Genomic DNA, 23,046 nt, shown 5'->3' with positions numbered 1-23,046 from the left:
GTTTTTGTATTTGAATTTGTTCAAAAGTTTGCTTCAAAATATACATACATATTTAAGTTAACATTTCTATTTTTCTATTTTCAGCTGGGCCAACTTCTTCAAATAAGTTAACAACTTGTTTTAATAAGTCAGTGACACAAGTTTATCGTTTTATGTTGAAAAAGCTCTTGATTTTAACTCAACTCAACTAACTAAGCCCATATTTTCAGCTGGACCAACTTCTTCAAATAAGTTACCAACTTGTTATAATAAGTCCATGTAACAACCTTATTCTTTTATGTTGAAAAAGCTCTTGATTTTAAGCTCAACTAACTAATCCCATGAATCATTTTTAGAGTCTAGTTCTCTCAGTATTATAAAATGACCATTGTTGGTATTTCATGATTGTAAAATGTTTGGAGAATTGTCAAATGAAAATAGCACTTTACAGCATCTAGTGTGCACTTGGGCAAGTTGCAATATAGTAATACGCATGAAACACATAACCTTGCATGTTTTATGAATAATGTGATTTATATGTTCAAAACCAAGCTGCCAATGGGAAGTGCAAATTAGCCATACGGCTATCATCTCCCATGTCCCATTTTTTCAAAAATCAATCAATCTACACATTTCTTACATATAGTACCTTTAAGACTGACAGCACTCAGTCTGTGACCATCGCTGTCTATGGTCCTGAAGTCTCAGACAGGTCACAGCCCAGAAGGTCCTACAATCAAACACATAGGATTTCTGAACATTTACACCTCTGATCACAACAGTCATAGTACATAGTACATAGTACATAGTACATAGTACATAGTACATAGTACGGCTGACTTGGGGGCGAGAGGCGGGGTACACCCTGGACCGGTGGCCAGTACACCACAACGGTAATGTCCCCAGCCCCAGCCCTTAGCCCTTAGCCCTTAGCCCTTAGCCCTTAGCCATTAGCCCTTAGCCCTTAGCCCTTAGCCCCTAGCCCTTGCCCTTGCCCTTGCCCCTAGCCCCTAGCCCTAACCCTAGCCCTAGCCCTAACCCTAACCCTAACCCTTACCCTAACCCCAGCCCCAGCCCTAACCCTAACTCCATGCTACTGCTACTCTACTTGGGAAATTCCCCCATCTAGTGGTCACTTAAAATTACTGCAACTTAACTTGGGAAATTCTTCCATCTAGTGGTCACATAAAATTACTGCAACTTAACCTGGGAAATTCTGCCATCTAGTGGTCACTTAAAATTACTGCAACTTAACCTGGGAATTTCCGCCATCTAATGGTCACTCAAAATTACTGCAACTATACTTGGGAATTTCCGCCATCTAGTGGTCACTTAAAATTACTGCAACTTAACCTGGGAATTTCCGCCATCTGATGGTCACTTAAAATTACTGCAACTTTACTTTTGAATTTCCGCCATCTAGTGGTGTCTTTTAGGTACTTCTATTCTTCTTGGGAAATTCCGCCATATAGTGGTCACTTGCATGCATTTAAAATACTATAAATACTATTATTGAGTAAATAAAGATAGGGCCTAACCCTAACCCTAATGGATTTAAAGGTCCAAAAAGTACACAACAAGTTGAGTGATTGTAACCTGGAAATACTGAAAAACATTCCTTATACAAAGTGTGACATTATTTGTAAGTACTTACAGGACTAAATTCTTGCAAAATAATACTTCCATTGTTTTCAACAGATGCTCCACTCGTATAGACAAGTGTTACAGTTGGTTTAGCTTTAAGTACAAGTGGTGATTAAGAAGAGAGTAGTTGTCAGAGCTGGGAAAACATGTAGGCCAATTATAATGACCTCCATGTGGCCAGCTAACATTGTACTGTAACAGCCAGAGCAACCTTTACAGCCAAAGCATTAGTCATGGCACTCGTGTATGAATTGCATATCTTTTGTCATCTATTCATTTATCCTGTGTTATTGTGCTACATGTATGAAGACCATAATGTCATTTACTTGAACAAGTCTTCCTACCTGTGAAGAACGTCGACGCCATGTTGTTGATGGTCTGCCAACACGATTACATGAGTCCTTCCCCGGGGGCCAACAGCCTGCTGATGGACGCAAAAGGTTGAAGCTCCAGAAAATGCCGTCTTGTGCGTGCAATAGGTGAAACTGTCCACTGGAGAACCTATGGCATCAGATGACGCTCCCGTTTGGAGCTCATGTTGAGATGGATGCCGAGGGATCCCACGGGCTGTTAAGCGACAAGCGGCTTTTCATCTGTAACAGAAGTTGTAAGATTAGCTGCTATTCCTTTGCTGTAATGAAATACTCAGTTTTATAAAATTAATTCCTGCATTGAATACTTATAATAATAATAATAATAATACATTTTATTTGTATAGCGCTTTTCAAAATACTCAAAGACACTTTACAGAAGAATGGAGTTGAATAAAGTAAGTAAACAGATTAGAAGACACACCAAAATACAACATTCATTGGCTAATACACAGTTAAAACAAGAGTAAAAGCGGGGCGGGGCACAGCAGTCGGATATAAAAAAGTTAGACATTAAAAACAGATTAAAAGAGGCAGGTTTTGAGTTGTTTTTGGAAGGTGGGAAGGTCAGGGCAAGCACGGAGTGAATGGGGCAAAGAGTTCCAGAGGGTGGGGGCAGCGATGGAGAAGGTTCTGTCTCCCCAGGTTCGGAGCTTGGTTATTGTAATGATGTGGTGTTCAGAAGTAAGTTTTTTAGTCGCCATTAAAATAGACCGAATAAGGGAGAAGGGTTATGAGTGTGCTTTCTCTTCCGTTGTCACAATGATGCTGAAAGATAAAATCAGCTGCTTACACTCACCTAACAGATGCCTCGCCTCTGATGGCAACAGGTTCCGACACAAACTTAACACGCCATGCACACGACGTAACCAGGACATCAAGGGATTTTCACGTCAACCGAAATATTTCCAAATAAACCACTTTTAGCTTCAAATGTCATTGACTACGACGAGGGTAGCAAAACATACTTTTAAAAAATCGTTGTTAATTTGGCCCAAAGTCGTTCACATTATGTTATGGATTGAAAATGAACGGGTTGAAACAATTGCTTCCGTCATTTCGAGCATTCTGCGCGCCAATTATGTCCACAAAATGGCGACCTCGGCTTCAGCTGGTCAACTTCGACATCGTTTATATACTGTATATTGTCCCATTGTCGAAGCGAAACGCCACTATTCGTGCTTCAACGTGACTTAAAACTTTGATACTGACCTTGTAGCATTGTTTGTGCGGCGTCTGAGTTACATGGCAACTCCAGTGTTCTCCGTCAGGGTGTTGGAACGCCGACTCCATACCGAATTAAATTGGCGCCAATGAAAACGATGCTGTTGCAAGACAAACCGTTTACTTCGGCACTTCTTCACGGTCGTGGCGGTGTTAACTGTCAGTATTTTCAGCCCCAAACCGTGGTAAGGGGCGGCCTGACTTCGCCAGAGAAAGAAAGACGGTTGCCTGCTGCTTCCTGCCAACTACCCAGCAATGAGAGAACAGCGCGCGCGGGCGCGCGCTCACGAGATCCCCGCACTTTCTGGTTCACGCTCAACCCGCCCCACATAGCTGGCCAAAAATATGTGTCCTGTTAAAATATGACATTTAACAGGACACCAAAATACTATAACCAACCACCGTAGTTAAGGTCAACAGGCACTCCCCACATATAGAGTATATAAGATGATGTCCAGCTCTGCGGAGCTCGGCTGTAGCAGCTCGGCTTGTTGTTGTTCTCCCCGTGCATGCGTGGCTTTTCTCCGGGTACTCCGGTTTCCTCTCACATTAACAAAAACATGCTAGCTTCATTGGCCACTCCAAATTGTCTATATACAGTGAAGAAAATAAGTATTTGAACACCCTGCTATTTTGCTATTTCTCCCACTTAGAAATCATGGAGGGGTCTGAAATTTTCATCGTAGGTGCATGTCCACTGTGAGAGAGATAAACTAAAAAGAAAAATCCAGAAATCACAATGCATGATTTTTTAACAATTTATTTGTGTGATACAGCTGCAAATAAGTATTTGAACACCTGTGTATCATCTAGAATTCTGACCCTGAAAGACCTGTTAGTCTGCCCATTAGAAGTCCACCTGCACTCCATGTATCATCCTGAATCAGATGCACCTGTTTGAGGTCGTTAGCTGCATAAAGACACCTGTCCACCCCATACAATCAGTAAGACTTTAACTTGTAACATGGCGAAGACCAAAGAGCTGTCCAAAGACACCAGAGACAAAATTGTACACCTCCACAAGGCTGGAAAGGGCTACGGAGCAATTACCAAGCAGCTTGGTGAAAAAAGGTCCACTGTTGGAGCTATCATTAGAAAATGGAAGAAGCTAAACATGACGGTCAATCTCAATCGGAGTGGAGCCCCATGCAAGATATCACCTCGTGGGGTCTCAATGATTCTAAGAAAGGTGAGGAATCAGCCCAGAACTACACGACAGGACTTGGTCAATGACCTGAAAAGAGCTGGGACCACCGTTTCCAAGGTTACTGTAGGTAATACACTAAGACGTCATGATGTGAAATCATGCATGGCACGAAAGGTTCCCCTGCTTAAACCAGCACATGTCAAGGCCCGTCTTAAGTTTGCATATGACCATTTGGATGATACAGAGGAGTCATGGGAGAAAGTTTGATGGTCAGATGAGACCAAAATAGAACTTTTTGGTCATAATTCCAATAAGCGTGTTTGGAGGAAGAAGAATGAAGAGTACAATCCGAAGAACACCATCCCTACTGTGAAGCATGGGGGTGGTAGCATCATGCTTTGGGGGTGTTTTTCTGCACATGGGACAGGACGAGTGCACTGCATTAAAGAGAGGATGACTGGGGCCGTGTATTGTGAGATTTTGGGGAACAACCTCCTTCCCTCTGTCAGAGCATTGAAGATGGGTCGTGGCTGGGTCTTCCAACACGACAACGACCCGAAGCACACAGCCAGGAAAACCAAGGAGTGGCTCCGTAAGAAGCATATCAAGGTTCTAGCATGGCCCAGCCAGTCTCCAGACCTGAACCCAATCGAAAATCTTTGGAGGGAGCTCAAACTCCGTGTTTCTCAGCGACAGCCCAGAAACCTGACTGATCTAGAGAAGATCTGTGTGGAGGAGTGGGCCAAGATCCCTCCTGCAGTGTGTGCAAACCTGGTGAAAAACTACAGGAAACGTTTGACCTCTGTAATAGCAAACAAAGGCTACTGTACCAAATATTAACATTCATTTTCTCAGGTGTTCAAATACTTATTTGCAGCTGTATCACACAAATAAATTGTTAAAAAATCATGCATTGTGATTTCTGGATTTTTCTTTTTAGTTTATCTCTCTCACAGTGGACATGCACCTACGATGAAAATTTCAGACCCCTCCATGATTTCTAAGTGGGAGAAATAGCAAAATAGCAGGGTGTTCAAATACTTATTTTCTTCACTGTATATATATGAATGTGAGTGGGAATTCTTGTTTGTCTATATGTGCCCTGGGATTGGCAGGCGACCAGTCCAGGGTGGACCCCGCCTCTCGCCCCAAAGACAGCTGGGATAGGCTCCAGCAACCCTCGTGAGGAAAAGCGGTAGAAAACGAATGAATGAATGAATCTTATACAGTGTTCCAGTTAGTGTACAACATTGTGCGTAACAAACTGTTGCATTACAGTACACCCTTTGGTACATTAATGGTATTGTTTATTCAGCAATCTTATATCATACAGTAAACATTCAATCAATACTTCATTTACACAATAATCCTGTAAATATCCTGTAATGATCATTTTGAAAAATGACATTTTGCCCTGTATTGTATCATTCATCAAAGTGGCCCACCGTGAAAGTATAGTAAGTGGTGAATACAGGAAATAATTTGTACTAAAACAAAAAGGTGGTGTCAGTGTGACTCGCTTTTTCTACTTCTCTGCGCGTTGCCGTCTTTGCCAACAAGACTCTTTAAAAATTGTTAATTTATCCTATTTCATTTGCTGTTTGAATGAAAGTATTTCACTTTGTTTTCTGTGTGCACAACTATGATTATTCACAAAATGTGTTTTGTATTTTCAGTGGCTGGAATTTATACAAATTGGATTTACATTTTTCTTAAAAATCTGTTCAGTTTTCATACAACCACGTTCTCCACACACACACGTTGGAAAAGATTAATAACAATAACTTGGGTGGGTGACACTTTATGTGGAAATCCTGTCATTTTGGCAGAGATGGGAGCACATTTTGCTTCTGTACGGGACAAATGACAAACCTCTGCACAACGCTCTTCAAGAGGCAGCATATCTTCGAGTCCTCTGCTGTGAAAACAACATCATCCAAAATCTTGTTTTCAATATCTTCTGTGCAAGTCTCTCCTGACAACAAGGTTGATGAAGCAGAGGAATTGTTATCAGGACTTGATTGGAATAAAGATTCACCGCTGTTGTCTTTTGCATCATGTTTAGTGTCTTTCTGGGTGCCGTGATTAAGCTGTTGTTCTTCACACTCACTTCTGCCATCATCATCGGACATTTTTGGACAACAAAAATGCTACACAATTCTAAAGATGTAATAAAACATCACAAATTCAATTAAGTTTCAGAAAAAAAGAGCAAAAGCTCATGATACGTTTTCCTGGTCGTGACTGGTTTGATTGGCCAATTGTTGCTCGGCAGAATTCACAAGGCTCAATCTATTTGTTGAAGAGACCAATTTAAAAAATAGAGAGTAGAGTACAGTTGATAAATATTACTTTTATTTCAGTAAAAAGAAAGGAAAAATTGAAAAACAGGAAGGAGACTTTCCTGTTCACGGCGTCTGCAGCTGAAGCTGCCATTGTCTCTCACATTCACTCTAGTGAGGCCGGGGCCTCCACATTCGCTGCGCTGCCATTCATCTCCTTCTGCCCTACATGAGTGTTCACTACCTCTCCATCATTTCCCGTTGAGCGCAGTCGGATTTCGGCATACTCGCCCGTCATGGAGGAGAGACCTCGGATCTCAGACTCAGTGATCGACTTTGCCTGCAGTTTGGCTAAGTTAACGTCGGCGTAGTGAAGCTGGTCCTCCTCGACAGGCGCTGCCTGGTTGGTGTAAATGGCGTTCACATGCGCCGAGTTGCTCTGTGGATGACAAAAACAACAATTTGTTTCAAAAGGAACGGATAATGCACCCAGGAACCTTAAATGAACTCCACAACACTGACGCACCTCATTTGTCACCAGATAGTGGGAGGCGTTGTCTGCTTGTCCCACACTGGGCGGAAAGCTGCCTTTTGTTTTCCTAGCACCAACACAGCATTAACATAAGACAATGTTACAGTTAGCATTGGACTCTTGAATATGCTTGTATGCTCTCAATTTTGTTGCATTTTCCTGGTTTCAGTTTTCAGTTCAGTCTGTACAGTACAAATAATAAAGGCTGTTGAGGCGGCGTATGGTTCTTTCGCATACTACTAACACAGAGGCTCTTTTGTTCAGCGAAATCTGTGTTAAAACTAACCAGTCAAATTGCCAATCCTTGGCACAGGGCACATCGCATTTGCAGTCACAAAATCCCTCACCTGCAAATGTACAAGAGCAGCAGCAGACTCAAGAACAGCATCGCTAAAACTCCTACAGCGGAGCCAACCAGAACCGACAGACTGTACTGACCTGAAAAGTCCAAAGATGTGCATCAGAAATGATTGAAAGGGATCATTATGAGGGGAAAAAAACCCAAGAGACCTTTTTCAATGCCAGTGGAAGACATGTTAAAGACCAGGCTGTCCAAGCCAAGAGGGTTGACGCTGAAGCACACGAGCGACAACACGTATTCATCTTGGTCCTGGTCCGGAATTAAGAGGGTGACAATGCTCCTCGTTGTCAGGCCCTCGAGGGGCACCTCTGTGATGGCAGAATGATTGACAGTCGCTCCGGATAATTCCCAATACATCGCCGGTGGCGGGTTAGCCCGACTGTCACAGGAGCATCGTCTCTGGGAGGAGACGTCTTCACAGTGGGATGAGGCCAGGATCTCTGGACGGACTGAGGAGCAGAAGTCGTTTGAATGTGCCAGAATATTTGTCTTAAATGATGCCGACTTTAAAAGATAAAAACAGCTCACATGTGACATCAATGCTGACGGGCTCTGAGGCATCAAACCCATGGATGTTGGCGGCTTGACAGTAAAACTGATCTTCTGACAGTTTGCTCACATTGAAGGAGATCTCCTGCCCCGCGCCAATCGCCTCACGCTTGCCCGCGGCCACTCTGTACCAGGTGACGTCTGCCTCTGCCGGATTTGCCACGCTTGCGCACCTTAAAGTCACTGTGCTGCCGTCTGGAACCGGGCCAGACGGGTGGAATGTCATTGAGGTGTTCCGTGGTGGATCTGAAAGAAACAAAGGTGATCCGGTTAACTTCCTTAGAAAATAATCAAAGCTTTTCTGGTCATCTATGGACTTGTTTTGGAAGATATTTGGAAGTTATTCAACCTTTCAATTCAATTCAAAGTTTGCCAAACCAACTATTCCAATCAACAATGCCACTTCCATACCGGATCGGTCCAGGCCCGGGTTAACAACAACGCCATCGCTGCTGTGCACCTACAAGGTGCCGGTGGAAATTGGGTTACTGTTGGTCAAAGAAGGAGAGGAGGAAGATGTGTCCGTAAGAAGAGAGAGAAGAGGAGCGCCAAGAACCTACAACTAAGAGTAGGGACTTTGAATGTTGGAAATATGACAAGAAAAGGTGGAGACCTGGTTGACATGATGCAGAGGAGGAAGGTAGACATACTGTGTGTCCAGGAGACCAGGTGAACTATCATTTGAAACCAAAACCAAACCAAAATATAATTTCATTCAGGCAGGAAAAACTGGCAGCTCAAAAAACCTGATCATGTGAGAATTTTTTGGGGGGAATTTGCTTGTTAAATGTAGAATTTGTGTTTTATAGTATATATTTTTTATATTTAAATTTTATTTTAGGAAAATGTGTATTTAAAATAAAAAATGTTTTTTTTTTTCCAATAGTAAGGTTAATGGTGTGCGGTAAAAAAAGGAATGAATGATTGATTATTCTGATAGTCTACGGGGTTGACATGAATTGCAATGACTTATGGATGTGTGTCAGCAAACAGACGGATTTGTTGCTTTCTGCTTCTGGAAATGACATCGAAGCAAAGAGAGATGTACACACAAAACAAGACAGACACATGACTTGCTAGAGTGACAGTCCAGACCGAGTTTGTCACACGACATGACAGTGGGTCGCATATCCGCTGGAGCTGTCAACTCAGTGAAAGAAGCCGCTGTGGCAGTACGGTGATGATGTCACATCCGCTTACATTGGACATCCAGATGAATGGCGGTTGAGCTTTCCTCTCCCAGCATGTTGGAGGCTTTACAGCGATAGTCGCCACTGTGCCTCGCCTCCACACGTTCCATAAGCAACACCGCTCCCGTCTCGCTGTGCTCTTGGCCGTCTTTGGACCACATGTAGTTGGACACGGGAGGTTTGGCCCGGCTTTGACACAGCAGGACCACCGAGGCACCCTCCACTATCAAACCCGCAGGTTCCACGATGACCGCCGTTTCCTTGGGAGGGACTGTCGGACAGTCGGGAAAAACAGGTCATTAAAAAGGGTCTTTTCATTCCTTTACTGACGTTGATTTCATTCATGAAAGCCCGTTTCCGACACCAAGAAAAATAATTTCAATGGGAAGACACAATTATGAGATAAAAAGTCAAATCTATGAGATAAAGGCAGAATTGTAAGACATAATTTCAGCTAGCCAAAATTGACATAAAAAGTTAGAAATACGAGAAAAAAGTCATAATTGTAAGCTAAAAAGTCAAAATTGTGATAAGTAAAAAAAAAAAAATCATGATGAGATGAGACAGTTATGACATAAAAGTCCAATATGAGATAAAAAGTCCAAATTGTGAAAAGTCATAATTATTTTATAAAACTGCCCTGAGAAGTAACAATTATGATATCTAAAATGCACTTTTCTGTTGACTTTAGGCTGTTTCTTTAGCTCACACCTCCCTTCCCCCATCAGGGCAAAAAACTGCACTTTTCGCAGGGGGCCCGATTACAAAATCGACATTTATTTCAGGTGGCTTCCACAGAACCTGCCCGGTTCTCCTGTATAATGTTTGACAATGAGGATTGTTTGGTGGAGGTCATTGATGTGCACGACTTGGACTTACAATGCACGTCTATCCGTGTGCTGGATGAGTTCTGGGATCCATATCTGTTTCGGGCTCTGCAGTAAAAGGTGTTTGTGGCCTCTGTGACTGTGATGGACAGTGGTTTTGCAAATCCCACCGGGGTCACCTGAGCCTGGTCGACTTGATACCAGATGTAGCTGTCCGCAGCTGGATTGGCGTCCGTGTTGCAGGTCAGCGTGACGGAACTGCCCTCTGTCACGGGGCCCTCATAGCTGACTGAGGTGTTCTTTGGAGTGTCTAAAGAACAATTTTACAGTCAGTAGCAAGCGACAATGGCAGTTGGCACTGAAGACAGTTGATAGTCAGTGGTCAGTGTGAATGTTGACTTTCAAACGCAACATTCAAAGCAACTTCCTCTCTGCAGTAATTGTATTTCCTCATGTAACCCAACCACAGAACTCTCTGCATAACAATACTTCATCATCATAAACTTCTAGGAAAATACCCAACCAATATGGGGGTAGTATGTATGTATGTATGTATGTGTGTGTGTATATGGCCTTTCACTTTCTCATGCACTCCAAATGATTGCATCCAGTGAAGAAAATCAAGAAGAAGAGACTCACAAGCAACATGAAGGGTCAAGCTGTTTTCAGCATGAAGGTCGTCATGTACTCCTTGTCTCCTGTGGAGCGCCGTGCAGGTGACCTTCATCATGTTGTGGAGGTAAGAGGCGCTCACCTCCATTGCTAAGGTCACACGTGATTCTTCCAACATCTCCTGAAAGAAGCCCAGTGCCGGCGCCCACGTCAGAACAGGCGGCAGCATGGGACATGGAGCTGGAGCTGAACACACCAGCTTCAGAGTGTCGCCTTCCTCCACCTCTGTGCGGTCTGCTTTGACGGCGGGCATGAGGGGAGCATCTGCTGGGTTGCAGAGGCGTGGAGGGAAAAGGAGACGCAATTACGCGATGCGACGCAACATTAGCAGCTCACCAAAGAGCACGACGCAAGGACCACCTTGGATGTATAAAAGCACCCTGCTGCCAAAGTTGAACTTGAGCGCGTTGTCACAGTCCAGCCTGAAGTAATAGGAGTCGCTGTCTTTGTCTGACTGCATGTTGTGCAGGATGGTGGTGCAGTCCTGATCCTGGTAGACAAACGTTCACTCCAGATATTTAGATTTAAATGGACATCCATATTTTTCCCAAACCAATACCAGCGATAACTTTGTGCTTCTTAAGACCGATATGGTACCAATAACAGATTTTATATGTATAAGTATATATATGTATAAGTTTGTAGGGATGTTCCGATCCCATCTTCAGGAAGGGATCAGCTGCTGATCCGCTATATTTTAAAAGATAATATGGGTGTCAGCTGCACGGCGGCCGAGAGATTAGCGCGCAGACCCGAGTTCAATCCCACCCTAACCCTTGTAGATGTAACCTTCCAACTATGAAAACAGAGTAGAAGTAAATTCATCTGTTTTAATTGCGGAAAATTTCAAAATATGCTTCGTTTTCGTAGTACTCCAAGTACAAATAAATGTATAGAAACATTATGCATTAAACAAATGACCAACTATTGATCACAAAAAAGGTGCATCGATAATCTTTTTATCATGACATCACAGGCCTCTGAATCGTGATGGCATGGAATCGTGAGGTGGCCAGAGATTTCCACCCCACCTGCTGTCGCCCAACACGCTCAGAGCAGCTGGTGTGCAAAAGTGCTTGATTTGCTTACATGCATAGTAGGCTACTGCTAATCTCGCCTCATTTTTTAATTAGGAGTTATCGGAGCTATTTCTTTGATGTTATTGGATATATCGGTATGACGTCATAACTCCCTCATATTGTCACAATTATTATTGTGTGGCCCTACTTTTCACTATTCCCAAAAATATTGCAGACTTATATTTGGTCTTTTTGGAGGTCTGCACTCATTTTCAGCTTATCGACCGTACCTTCAAACTGCCGGTTAGGTTTCCCTGCAGGAGGTTCAAACTGGTGCTCTCGCCAGTCCGACTGGAGTCGAATACCTCAGTCTTGAAGAAGCGACCTCTTCTCCATATGGCTCTACAGGTGTCATCCAGGTAAGCCTCAAATCCAGCGGCCATGGTGAACCTACACGGGATCCTCACACAGGAGCCACCTAGACCCTCCACGCTGGACGGCATGATGGCGGCCCACTCCTGGCACAGACTGCCTGGCGAGAAAAAAACAAGGACAATAAATATAATGGTAATGCTTTATATTAAGGTGCTTGTATAGTAAGCCATAATAAGTAGTAATTAAATTGAATAATATTAAGATTATTAAATGCACTTTAGCATTAATAATGCTATATAAATGTTCATTTTAAAAGCTTGATTTAATTTATGGATGCAATTGACGGGTGAAATCGAGAATCATCGCGATGCATTTGTGGGTATCAGTAAAATCCAATGCAAGCGGCGTTTTGTTAATGTTCAACTTCACCTCATATTATTTGGCCTTTTGTATTGAATACGGACGGAAGCCGTGAGGCACATACAACCACTAGTAAAACAGCATGGACGTTTACACGTAAGCAGGAGCGAGGAATGTCAAGAATGTCAATCTGGATAGGAAATAAATCCTTCAATGCACCCTCATTAAAGGCTTATTAAAATATAATGCTCATATTGCCTTATAAATGCTGCACCTAATATTAAAACTTAATATAATACGACGTATTAATGTTAATTATTACTTAAGGCTTATTACATGCACCTTAATATAATATCATTTGAGAACATTTGGACAATTGAAAAATAAACAAATAAAAAATAGACAAAGAAGATTGAAAAGAACCAAAACACAACATACCTTCAAAGAGGCAGCCAAGCAGTAAAAGCGTCACAGCAATGTGTGTCATTTTCTTTTCTCTCCTACTTGAACAAAAATAATGCATGGTTGGCAGTCATAGCAAATAAAAAAGGCATTTTACTGTTATTTTTTTTTTAACAGGAAAAAATTACCCTGCAAAGTGCAAGTGTAATAGTTTCAAAAGTTTGAAAGTTCACAAGCAGCACTTGATCAATTGCGAACTACAACGTAATAATAACATTTACACACAGGAGTATTACACTCGGGATGACAAATACTTTCAACAATTCTCTATAGAACTCAAAAGTCACGAGGTCAGCAAAACAATTTCAATTCAGCCCAAAAAGAAAGACGACATTTTCCATGAATGAAAAGATGGATTTCTTACCTTGAAAAATGGACTGTGCTCTTTCAGCTTGCGTGCGCGTTCTTCACTTCAGAGAGCGTCAGTGAGCCTCTGTCATTTGTGTAAGGCGTCAGTCATCATGGTTTCGTGTGTCTTTACTTCTCTGTGGAAACTGAAAGGCTGTATGTAATCCAGGGGTGACCAAAACGCATCTCACCTCTGTCATTTAGGTAAAAAGCATAACACCAACTTCACTCTTTGCTCTTCTTTTTCCCCGTTCCAAAGATTTCAAATTTCCTAAACAATCTTCATAAATTTTCCTTCTCATAATATTACTTTATTCTTGTAACTTTTTCTGTAACCAAATTTTCCCAAAAATGACAACTTTATTTTGTTTGGTTTCATTTCCATAATATCACAACTTTAAAAATACATTTTTATTTAAATTGAGTTCAACTCTTTGCTACTAAAATGGCACTTGATGACTGTTTATAAAACTTTTCACTTTATTTTCCTTGAAACATTGTAACCTTTTTAGAGCTGTAAAAATGAATCAACTAATCAATAGTTAATCGATTACCCAATTAAAAACAATTGTGGTAATTGAGGGTTTTTTTTTATATATGTTAATATTAGTCCATCTCTGGCCTCCATTCATTGAAACAACGAGCAACAGATTGACGGAAATGATCATGAATGTATTTTTGTGTACATTTACTGTGTTACTGACTCGATGACATTGACATGTTTGATTATTTCACTTTATTTCAACAGATTTTTCGAACGCCACTTGATGTTTGTGCAGTTTGTTCTGTCAGTTCAAATCTATTTCTGAAAAGGGAGGTGGAAATTAAACATGTGTTCGTCAATAAATGGAAAAAAAAATTGATCGAGTAATCAGTTATTAAAATCATTCGTTGCAGCCTAAAACTTCTTCCACGGGCTATTTTTTTATGTTTACATGACAACTTTGAAAAAATTCCAACTCTATGCTTGTAAAATGCTATTTTTGCTCATATGAGGTGATGCTCATTAAAAATTACAATATTTGGACTTTATTCTTGTAAAAATTACTGCTGAGCACGGTTAGGGTTAGGATGTGATTAGCATGTAGGCCACACAGTCAGGAGATGGAAAGACCTGGGTTGGAATCTCCGCTTGGGCATCTCTGTGTGGAGTTTGCATGTTCTCCCCGTGTTCTCCTCCAAATTTAATGGTGGGAATATTCTAAAACACCCCTACATTAAAGCACACATCTGATCAAAAGGTTCTTCAACTGTGATACCATAAAATCAAATATTGTATTATAAAGGTTTTCTCATTAAATTTAAAAGGGAAGGTTTTTTGGTTTTGAGTAGTCAGAGGAAAGAGGAAATTGTGCATTCATGGACTAATGTTTCAACATCCTTTTTGAAAGACACATCCTGAAATGAACTGAAGCGGACGTTGCAATGACGGAAATAACAGCACAATATTTATATCGGATGGGTTTCCCCATAAAGAAACAACTAGAAAGGGAATGTTTTCATTTCTTTCAGAGAAGCAGAAATGTGCCCCTATCGGCTTTAATTTATTTTGATAGAAAGGATAAAATAAAAAAGAGGCATTTGTTTCTCACTTGACGATATGCATATTTAATGTACATATATAATTAGTATTTTCTTAATATATAGTGGATGTTCAAATAATGCATGTTAAAATACATGTTTTCTTTTTACCTTTATCAATCACAAAAGTGGAAGTCATTTTTCTTGTATTTTCTGTACATAAGTTTAATAGTGTGTCCATTACAGTGTATGACTCCATAGCCCCATTTGCACACTTCGTAAAAAATAATCTTGTAAAAATTTAATGTAGTACACTGTACTATTTACATAACCTAGGACCAAACAAAGAAAACATGCCATTATTGCCATCTGCATGATATGACTGGTCCTGTAGTGCTGCCGTACTTAATGCCTGACTGGGGCCACCAGGGGTGAGCACACGGGTAACTGGTCCTCTAGTGTTGCTGTACTTGCAATGCCTGCATGGGGCCACCAGGGTGAGTGAGCACACCGGGTAACAGTGTGACCCTCTTCACTTGGGCACACCTGGTCAATAACGACTGTGCTCATCTGTTGCTGTGACGATGACGTCCATCCAGATCCTCATAGAAATGGGATTGGACGCCACCAGGAAGAAGAGGCGGTCGTATGTCTTGACGCAAAACGTCAGAGTGGGTCGAGGCGACTGTGAAGAAGAAATAAAACGTGACATCCTATCTTGCCTTAGTGTTACATTAGAACAGTGTTTTTCAACCTTTTATGAGCCATGACATGTTTTTTTTACATTGGAAAAATCTTGCAGAACGGCACTAACCAAAAATGTTACAAAACGTCCCCACGACCTCTCACGGGCATCACTAAGTCTATTGGAGGAACGAAGCAATCAGCTACGTTTCGCCACACGGACGGATATTGCATTGCTCTGCCAGTCTTTACACCACGGACACGTCAATAGGGTAGAGTGCTTCTGGATTTTTATCTTGCTGTGCAGCACTTTTGAAACGTGTTTGTTGAAATCGTGCTATATAAATCAAATGGATTGGATTGTTTAATTATTTTTTTGTATTGTATCCTATATTGAGTCTGTTTTTGCATGTAAGGGGACCTTGGGTGTTCTGAAAGCCGCCAACAAACAAAATGTATTATTATTATTATCAAAAATGCGTCTCGAACAATTCTGTTTATTTTTTTATGAAAAAAACAAGCTGCAGATTGATGACAGCCCCACTGCTTTAGATGGACTATTAAACAAAGACAAAAGTATTTGAAAGACTGAGAAAGGGTTCTGAGAAAAACATCCTGGACTATGAGCCCCACCTAGTGGCCATGAGCACAGTGACACCCGCTTCCTTTTTACCCAAGAAATATGGAACATGATGTTTGGTCACATGACACTGGACTCACCGAAGTGGCTGTGCGGAGATGGTCATAGTAAACTTCTTCTATGGCCTGGAAGTAGATGACGCCCTTCAGCTTCCTCTCATCACAGTCTGCAGAAAAACATATTGATTATTATTCTACTTATTATATGTCTACTGACTGCTGCTTCGTCTAACCCAGGGGTGTCAAACTCAGTCATGGGGCCAAAACTCAAAGCCTACTTTAGGTTGGACATCAGCCCTCTCCCAGTCCCTAACATTGTATATTCCTTATTAGTCATCCTGAAAGTTTCAATACTTGTATATTTCTGCATATTGAATGTATTCTTGTCATTTTAAGCAACAAACAGCAACTGGTGAAGGAAGCACACACAGATGCTTGACTGAAGTTGCATGACAGGACCCGCCTGGATAATCCAGGCAGAAAAACTAGTAGTTGGTATATGAGAAAATGTCTCGTGAGCAGTGACGGATATAGATGTAAGATGTAGAAGAGCAGCCTAGACACCTTTTATGAGTTGTTACCAGAGGAGTGATGAATTTTTTTTGGTGAGGTCTGTGTGGTGGCCAACTCAACCTGTGTAGTAGGCCAGCCGCCTGTGGTCCACGTCAAACAGGAACCACCTCTTCTTCCAGGTCTTCACTCTGCCTCCACGCTTGGTTAGGAAGCCTGCGCAGCGCCGAGGTGTCAGACGCAGGTCGGTGCAGCCGGAGACGCTGTGGCCCAGGGACTCTACATGGGTGCGGAGGTCAAAGTGTGGCGAGAAGAAGAGCGGGAAGCTGTGCTGCATAGACACATTATGTCAGGCGTAAATACGTTAAAATATGTTAAAAACGTATGCTGTTTGAAAGGGAAAGTGCACTTTTTGAACATTTTTGTGAGACATGAACACACGTCTTCTCTGTGGATTCTAAAGATTCGTACATCCATCCATCCATTTTCTATGCCGCTTATCCTGACTAGGGTGGGGGGTGCTGGAGCCTATCCCGGCTGTCTCGGGGAGAGGCGGGGTCCACCCTGGACTGGTGGCCAGCCAATCCCAGGGCACATATAGACAAACAACCATTCCCACCCACATTTATACCTATGGACAATTTGGAGTGGCCAATCAAGCTAACATGTTTTTGGAATGGGGGGAAACCTATACCCTAAAGATATAAACAGGCAAAAGGAAGACCAAAGAGGAGGTTTATGGATGTAGTGAAGGAGGACATGAGGGTAGTTGTTGTGAGAAAGACAGATGCAGAGGCAGGGTTGGATGGAGGAGATTGGTTTGCTGTGGTGGCGGCCCCTGGAGGGAAAAGCCCAAAGAGAAAGAAGAAGGCACAGAAAAGAGAAAGACGTTCTCATGTCTCACACAAAGATTGTGGACAATGGGCATTAATGATGGTGATGCCATCAAAGATGGTGCCATCTGCAGAGGGCTGCAACTATGAATGCAGCAGAGGGCACCATCTCACGAGTCAAACATTTTCCAGCAGAAAGATGCTTTGACAAGACGTTTAGGAAGAGCCATCGTATTGACTGTATGTCTGCAATTCTTTAATGTGCAAAACTAAATGGCGTGACGTCACACATTTTCAATTCAGTTTGCAGCAGAGGTTCATAGGGGGTACCTGAATAAAAATAAAAAACAATTATCGCTTAACACAATTATGAATGCGCCTGAACGCCTTACGGCGTGGAAAAAAACGGAGGCGGAAGGAGACAGCTTGAAGTTGTTTGTTGCTCTGTGTGCACCTTATAAAAAATGGTTAGCATGTTGGCCACACAGTCAGGAGAATGGGAAGACCTGGGTTAGATTCTCCGCTTGGCATCTCAGTATTTGGCAATGTAGAGCATGCTAGTCAACTAAGATACCTCGGGTGAGTTGAGTGGGGTGCTGAGCTGGTTCTCTTGTGGTTCTGCTCGCTCTGGTTTGGGGGAGTCCAGTTCCTGCCGTCCTCTTTCCTCCAGCAACAGTCGCTTTCGCTCTTCCTGTGTGCACGTCATGGGAAATGAGCCTTTCAAACACCTAAAGTCTTACATTTTCTGCCGTACCACTCACCCGTTCTCTGAGCAGCCTCTCTCGCTCTGCTTTGGCTTCCCGAAGCTTCCTCTCAATCTCCACCAGATCCATCAGACACGGACTGCAAGAGTTAACAACACGCAAAACCTTTCACTTGCTGGCCTCCAAATGGATTCCTATGTCGATTTTTACACCAAGTCCTCAAACGGTAAAAAACAAAAAAACCTTTCAGTTTAGAATCAGCTGGATAAGCTTGATGGAAATGTTTAGTTGAATAGATCTTGTTTTACTGAGTGCATGCACTTAAAAAAATAAATAAATACATAAAAAATCGGAGTCAAGTTAATGTCCAAAGCGCAGAGCGAGCTGACCTGGCAGCGCGAGAGCAGGGCATGCTGTTGCTCGGCGTGAGGCGCTCACAGCCGATGGCGGCGTCAGGTCTGAGGCCGCCGACGTGCCCGTTGTTGTGTCTCTGAAGGGAGGTGAAAGCCTCCGAGGCAGGATTGCCACTTCCTGGGAGCGTCCTCACCAAGCCTGGGAGAAGAAGCAGAGAACAATTCGGCGTTCGATGGGAGGGGCGGCAGGGCTCAGGAACCTGATGTTCTGGGAGGACTTTCGACTGGATATCTGCCGTTTAATGGTCCTCCAGACCAAACCCGTCCAAGCACGCCTTAATGTGCAGTGGGAGCAGAAGAGCACCTCCCTCCAACTGCTCCCACAAAGTTGAGAACATAGACTTGTCCCAAAGGCCTAAAGATGAAGAAGAACTAACAACTAAGACTCTGGTTGGTTGATGAATGATAGAGTCCAGCGTGTGAGGCCAGGCTAAAGCATACAAGAGTTTTTCTGGCTCATCTGGTCTGTGCAGGTCAATCCGCCTTTTCACCAGCACGACTACAACTACGTCCGCAAGCTGACGACTTTCTATCAACACACCTTAGATTTGGCTGAATGGAAGAGAATAAACAGTCAAGACAAACAAGCGGCCATTGTAACGTTGAAGCGAGGCCAGGTGACAGCTCACCCTGAGCTGAGAGCGGCCTATCCTTCAGTTTGCTGCTGCGATGAGAGCTGCGCCTCCCCGGCAGACTGCCAGAGTCCTTGCATGGGTCCTACATGGAGACAAAATGCAGTCAACATCTAACCTCCCGTAAAAACAGGGCATCCAAAGTGTGGTGTCGGACGCAGCTGCACACCTGAGGAGGCTTGTCAATGGCAAATGATGAAAGGGACATCACACCGGGGGCGGAGCTCGTAACGTCTGACCAGTTGGCAAATACCTTGTTCTCTGGAATAACCTGCGGGGCAACATTTGGAATTTTAGCTTGAAATTTTTAGTTTAAAGAGCCAGTAGGCCAAACATTATTGTGGTCTTTGGTGACAAGTTTTTGCCTTCTTACTTTGTCCTTCTTGCCCACCCTCTTTGAATAAATCAATTGGAGACCAACTAGTTAGCTCGCTAGCTTGCTGTATACTATGAGTGGCGGTAGTCTCTTCTGTCCCTGCAGAGATCCGGTCATCTGCACCCAAGTGCTGCGCAATGAGGTGTAAAAGAATGACAGAGTCTGAGAGTGACTATGGAGCTGTTATTTCATGTCTACAGGGCTCTTGTCAAATCAAATCAAATGAAATCAACTTTATATGTAGAGCACTTTTCCTGCAAAGACACGCAACACAAAGTGCTTTACAGAATTAAAAACAATTACCACAATTGAAAGGAAAAACAATTACTAAGAAAGCCCCTCCCTCCCACCCTCCATACTAGACACACACACACACACACACACACACACACACACACACACACACAGTAGGGAGACATGGCATGGCACTGAGGATCAAAGAAACGCCATCTTTGTAATGTTAAAAAGGATATTTATGCAACAACTCCAAAAATGTTCGATTTATTAATACTGAATCCTACTGTCGCAGAGAGTCACTAATCACAGTCAGGTCTGGAACCAATTAATCACCTCAAACGAAAGATTACTGAAGGTTTCAGCACTACCAGTTGACTACAACAGGACATGTGCAAACAGTAATGAAGACAAAACACACTAAGGGCTGCTGAGAAAGAACATCCATCGTTTATCGCAGTTGGTTCCAGACCAAGCAGAATATGGAACAGACATACATAGGATAACAGACTCACACATTTGCACATTTGTCTGGACAGTGGGACAGTGTATTTCCTGTGGGGGCTATTGTCCCATCAGTGTATTGCAATCACAGCTTGAAAGGGCTTGACACTCTTATTAGCCAATATAGTACAATAGTACCAGTAAATAAGCCATTTAAGACATACATTAAACTCCTGCTCGTCTTACCTGGGCATGAGTGCCAGTTGGACTGGAAGTGCCATTTTTGTACTAATTATGGGCCGTATTCAACCACAAAACAGCAATCATTTGTTCTTTGAAACACTAAGAGAAAGGGAGCAATATCTGAGCCACAAGGGAGGGACAACTGTAGTTGGTTTTTGAAAATCAACATTAGGCTAGTTTGTCCAATGTGAGCCCAGCCTCCCATGCTTGACTCAAACACATGACATGCAGTCATCCATCAGCGAGCCTGCAGGGGAATGTGAGCGTTTACAAGGAGTCAAACATGTTGCCTGTGGCCTTACAACGCCAGCCTTGTCAAAACACCCAAAGACAACAGACGTCAGCAGACGTGCTAGCGCCAAAAGCACAATCCTGTCATGAGGTGGTAAGACACACCATGGCTCTGCAGCTCGTTGGGCGAAAGCGTGAGTCGGTCCATGAGCCGTCAGCGCCAGTTCATTTGCTTACCTCTCACCGCAAAGGACGCCTGATGTGACCTGTCCTCGCTGCCACTCGCACATCCTCGCGCTACGCAAAGTTGCGAGGAGAGTCATGGTACTCCCTCCTCTTCCTCCTCCTCCCTTTCAGACAGGTTGTGTTCTCTCACCCAAACTCCCTCCCCTCCCTGCTAATTGGCCTTTTCCTCCCACACGTCATTGCTTGAACAACCTGCGGTCTGAGTGATTGTGAGCAACTGTGGAGTATTAGTCCTCACCGTGTGGGAAGAATGCACGAGGTCTCGCTTCTCCTTCATCAGGGCGTCCAGCTCTCGCTCTTTCTCACCTTCCATGTCCTTCAGCTGCTTCTCCAACAGCTGGACTCGCTCCTAAAAAGAAATAGCAGAATTGTACTTGTAAAAAGGAAACAAAGATTCAGCTTTAAGGCTGTGCTTTTGATCAGCTGACGAACAGCCTATTTCACTTCTCTCTAAATTTGAGAGAAGAGGCTCTCCAACACTTTGGAAGTCTTGATGTCATGAGGGAATAACTTCCTTCCTCATGCAGGATACTGCCTCCGACTCGCCCCGAGCTAGATGAGCCTGCCGTGTGTTTAGGCTCCGCTTCATATCTTAAAATGCAACCTGGAGTTGCAAGTTTGACCAATCAGCTTTTCTACAGTGAATAAGCAAACCCAGGCTGTTGAAAAGTCATGATTCAAAAAGATTAAATTCACGTTAGAACACGTCCACAATGAAAAGCAAGGTCAGCCTCAGTCCAGTGTCTGACATGGTGCAAGGTCTGCCGAGTTTGCCAGCATCATTGGGGAACAATCCCTCTCTTCATGACTCCTCCTCATGCTTCACATTTACTTTCTGTCCCTGCTCTTGTGAGAATGTCTTTCCATCAGAACACACGTCATGCTCTCATAGCCAGGTCCCTACCTGGAGAAGCTTCTGGAAGCATTTAGATGAGCTTCCAAAGGTGTCTACTGTCTTCTACGCTGCTTTGCAGTATTAGATGAAGCAAAGAGACGCAAACAGAAACTATTTCGTCCTTTACCTGCGCTGCTTTGACAGCATGATGCTGGCAGGAGATCTCCTTTGTCAAGAACGTTCTTCTCTCTTCATCCTCGCCCCCGTCATCCATGCCACTCTCTTGCTCCAGAACCTGAAATTCCCAGTCCTCAAAGGCTCGAATGGCCGCCTCCATGGCCTCTTTGTCCTGGGTCAAGAACACACCCATTATTTGCAATCACAAAAGCAGATCAGCTGTGAGTCGTACTATTGCAGTGTGGAGCCTTTTCTTTCCTTCACACTGTGCAGGCGAGCTAAACCCAAAACCATCATTTCTGCCTTGTGGGGCTTCCCTGTCGTTTGCGTGAGTGATGTCATGGTCAAACATGCCATGAAAAATATCTGGCCGGGGTAGCTTGAAGCATGGTGAGTTTTCCGGCCTCACGATGTGACCAGTCAAACGGCAGCTAACGTAGCCAAAACGCTGGACGACACCCATCGGATGTGCATGTCCGTCAAGTCTAAAGCAGATAACTACAAATATGATGAAATTCATCCGAGTAGATGACCATTCTTCATAAGCGGTGGAAGACACCAGGCTTGCTGGCTGCTCATCCTGCTAGAACACCAAACTATGTGCCCTCACAGCCAAACTCTCCTTAAAGTAGGCGCCTCATCCTCAGCAGTAACGTACAGTGGTGTGAAAAAGTGTTTGCCCAGAAACATTTAAGTGTGACAAATTTTCAAATTGAAATATTAATCAATGGCAGCAGGACTGACACAAAATGCAGTTTTTCCAATGATTTTGTTTACTATTGAAGGGGGGAAATATATATATTTATATATGATATTATTTACAGGTCATCTCTGCGTTTTTGGGGTAATAAACACAAATCCAAAAGTGACAGAGATTAAAAATTATACATCGGGATTGATTGCAATTTTTAGTCACATGCAATTTTTGGTAAAAGCAACAGTCCATTACATTTTCATTGGGGTTTCTTTGTATTTCTGTATT

General features: G+C 43.0%; 2 protein-coding genes across 7 annotated transcripts in view; both read right to left on the bottom strand.

The window, feature by feature from the left end:
* Positions 1–6,027: 6,027 nt before the first annotated feature.
* Positions 6,028–13,488, bottom strand: LOC144894371 (B-cell receptor CD22-like). Of its 4 annotated transcripts, XM_058085278.2 has the most exons (13): positions 13,359–13,488; positions 12,971–13,032; positions 12,088–12,329; positions 11,139–11,268; positions 10,975–11,042; positions 10,746–10,899; positions 10,159–10,416; positions 9,290–9,550; positions 8,069–8,335; positions 7,690–7,989; positions 7,527–7,617; positions 7,174–7,246; positions 6,028–7,086 (listed from the first exon to the last, which is right to left on the bottom strand). In XM_058085278.2, exons 2-13 carry the CDS (start codon positions 13,017–13,019, stop codon positions 6,814–6,816), a joined length of 2,166 nt encoding a protein of 721 aa, XP_057941261.2. In that variant the 5' UTR covers positions 13,020–13,032; positions 13,359–13,488; the 3' UTR covers positions 6,028–6,813. The 4 variants fall into 4 exon arrangements, 3 of the variants coding, with proteins under 3 accessions (XP_057941261.2, XP_057941258.2, XP_057941263.2); XM_058085275.2 differs by having other exon boundaries at positions 10,746–11,042; XR_009131891.2 differs by having other exon boundaries at positions 7,023–7,086; positions 7,466–7,617; positions 10,746–11,042.
* A 1,365-nt stretch (positions 13,489–14,853) lies between these two features.
* phldb3 (pleckstrin homology-like domain, family B, member 3) overlaps positions 14,854–23,046 on the bottom strand; it is a 15,832-nt gene continuing 7,639 nt past the window's right edge. The window contains exons 6-15 of one of the 3 annotated variants that reach the window (XM_078797924.1): positions 22,075–22,236; positions 21,291–21,401; positions 19,448–19,549; positions 19,276–19,363; positions 18,623–18,785; positions 18,291–18,372; positions 18,104–18,220; positions 16,820–17,027; positions 16,268–16,353; positions 14,854–15,548 (exon numbers count right to left, since the gene is read on the bottom strand). In XM_078797924.1, coding sequence (XP_078654050.1) covers positions 15,414–15,548; positions 16,268–16,353; positions 16,820–17,027; positions 18,104–18,220; positions 18,291–18,372; positions 18,623–18,785; positions 19,276–19,363; positions 19,448–19,549; positions 21,291–21,401; positions 22,075–22,236 — 1,254 coding nt within the window. In that variant the 3' untranslated portion in view covers positions 14,854–15,413. The remainder of the gene's footprint in view (positions 15,549–16,267; positions 16,354–16,819; positions 17,028–18,103; positions 18,221–18,290; positions 18,373–18,622; positions 18,786–19,275; positions 19,364–19,447; positions 19,550–21,290; positions 21,402–22,074; positions 22,237–23,046) is intronic. The other 2 variants (XM_058085282.2, XM_078797923.1) reach the window with 2 other exon arrangements.

This window comes from Doryrhamphus excisus, linkage group LG17 (assembly GCF_037039965.1).
Source record: "Doryrhamphus excisus strain RoL-2023G ecotype Guam linkage group LG17, RoL_Dexc_Guam_v1.1, whole genome shotgun sequence".
Lineage (NCBI taxonomy): Eukaryota > Metazoa > Chordata > Actinopteri > Syngnathiformes > Syngnathidae > Doryrhamphus > Doryrhamphus excisus.
The sequence above is the reverse complement of the archived record's forward strand: the minus strand, read 5'-3'. Positions and strand labels throughout refer to the sequence as shown.

What these genes read in the sequence shown, in the direction of transcription:
- LOC144894371 (XM_058085275.2), bottom strand. Translation starts at nt 13,019, where the DNA reads ATGACACACATTGCTGTGACGCTTTTACTGCTTGGCTGCCTCTTTGAA. An exon ending in CATTCATCTGGATGTCCAAT is followed by an intron (nt 8,336 to 9,289) that starts GTAAGCGGATGT and finishes TGTTTCTTTCAG; the next exon opens with ATCCACCACGGAACACCTCA. An exon ending in TTCCACTGGCATTGAAAAAG is followed by an intron (nt 7,618 to 7,689) that starts GTCTCTTGGGTT and finishes TGGACTTTTCAG; the next exon opens with GTCAGTACAGTCTGTCGGTT.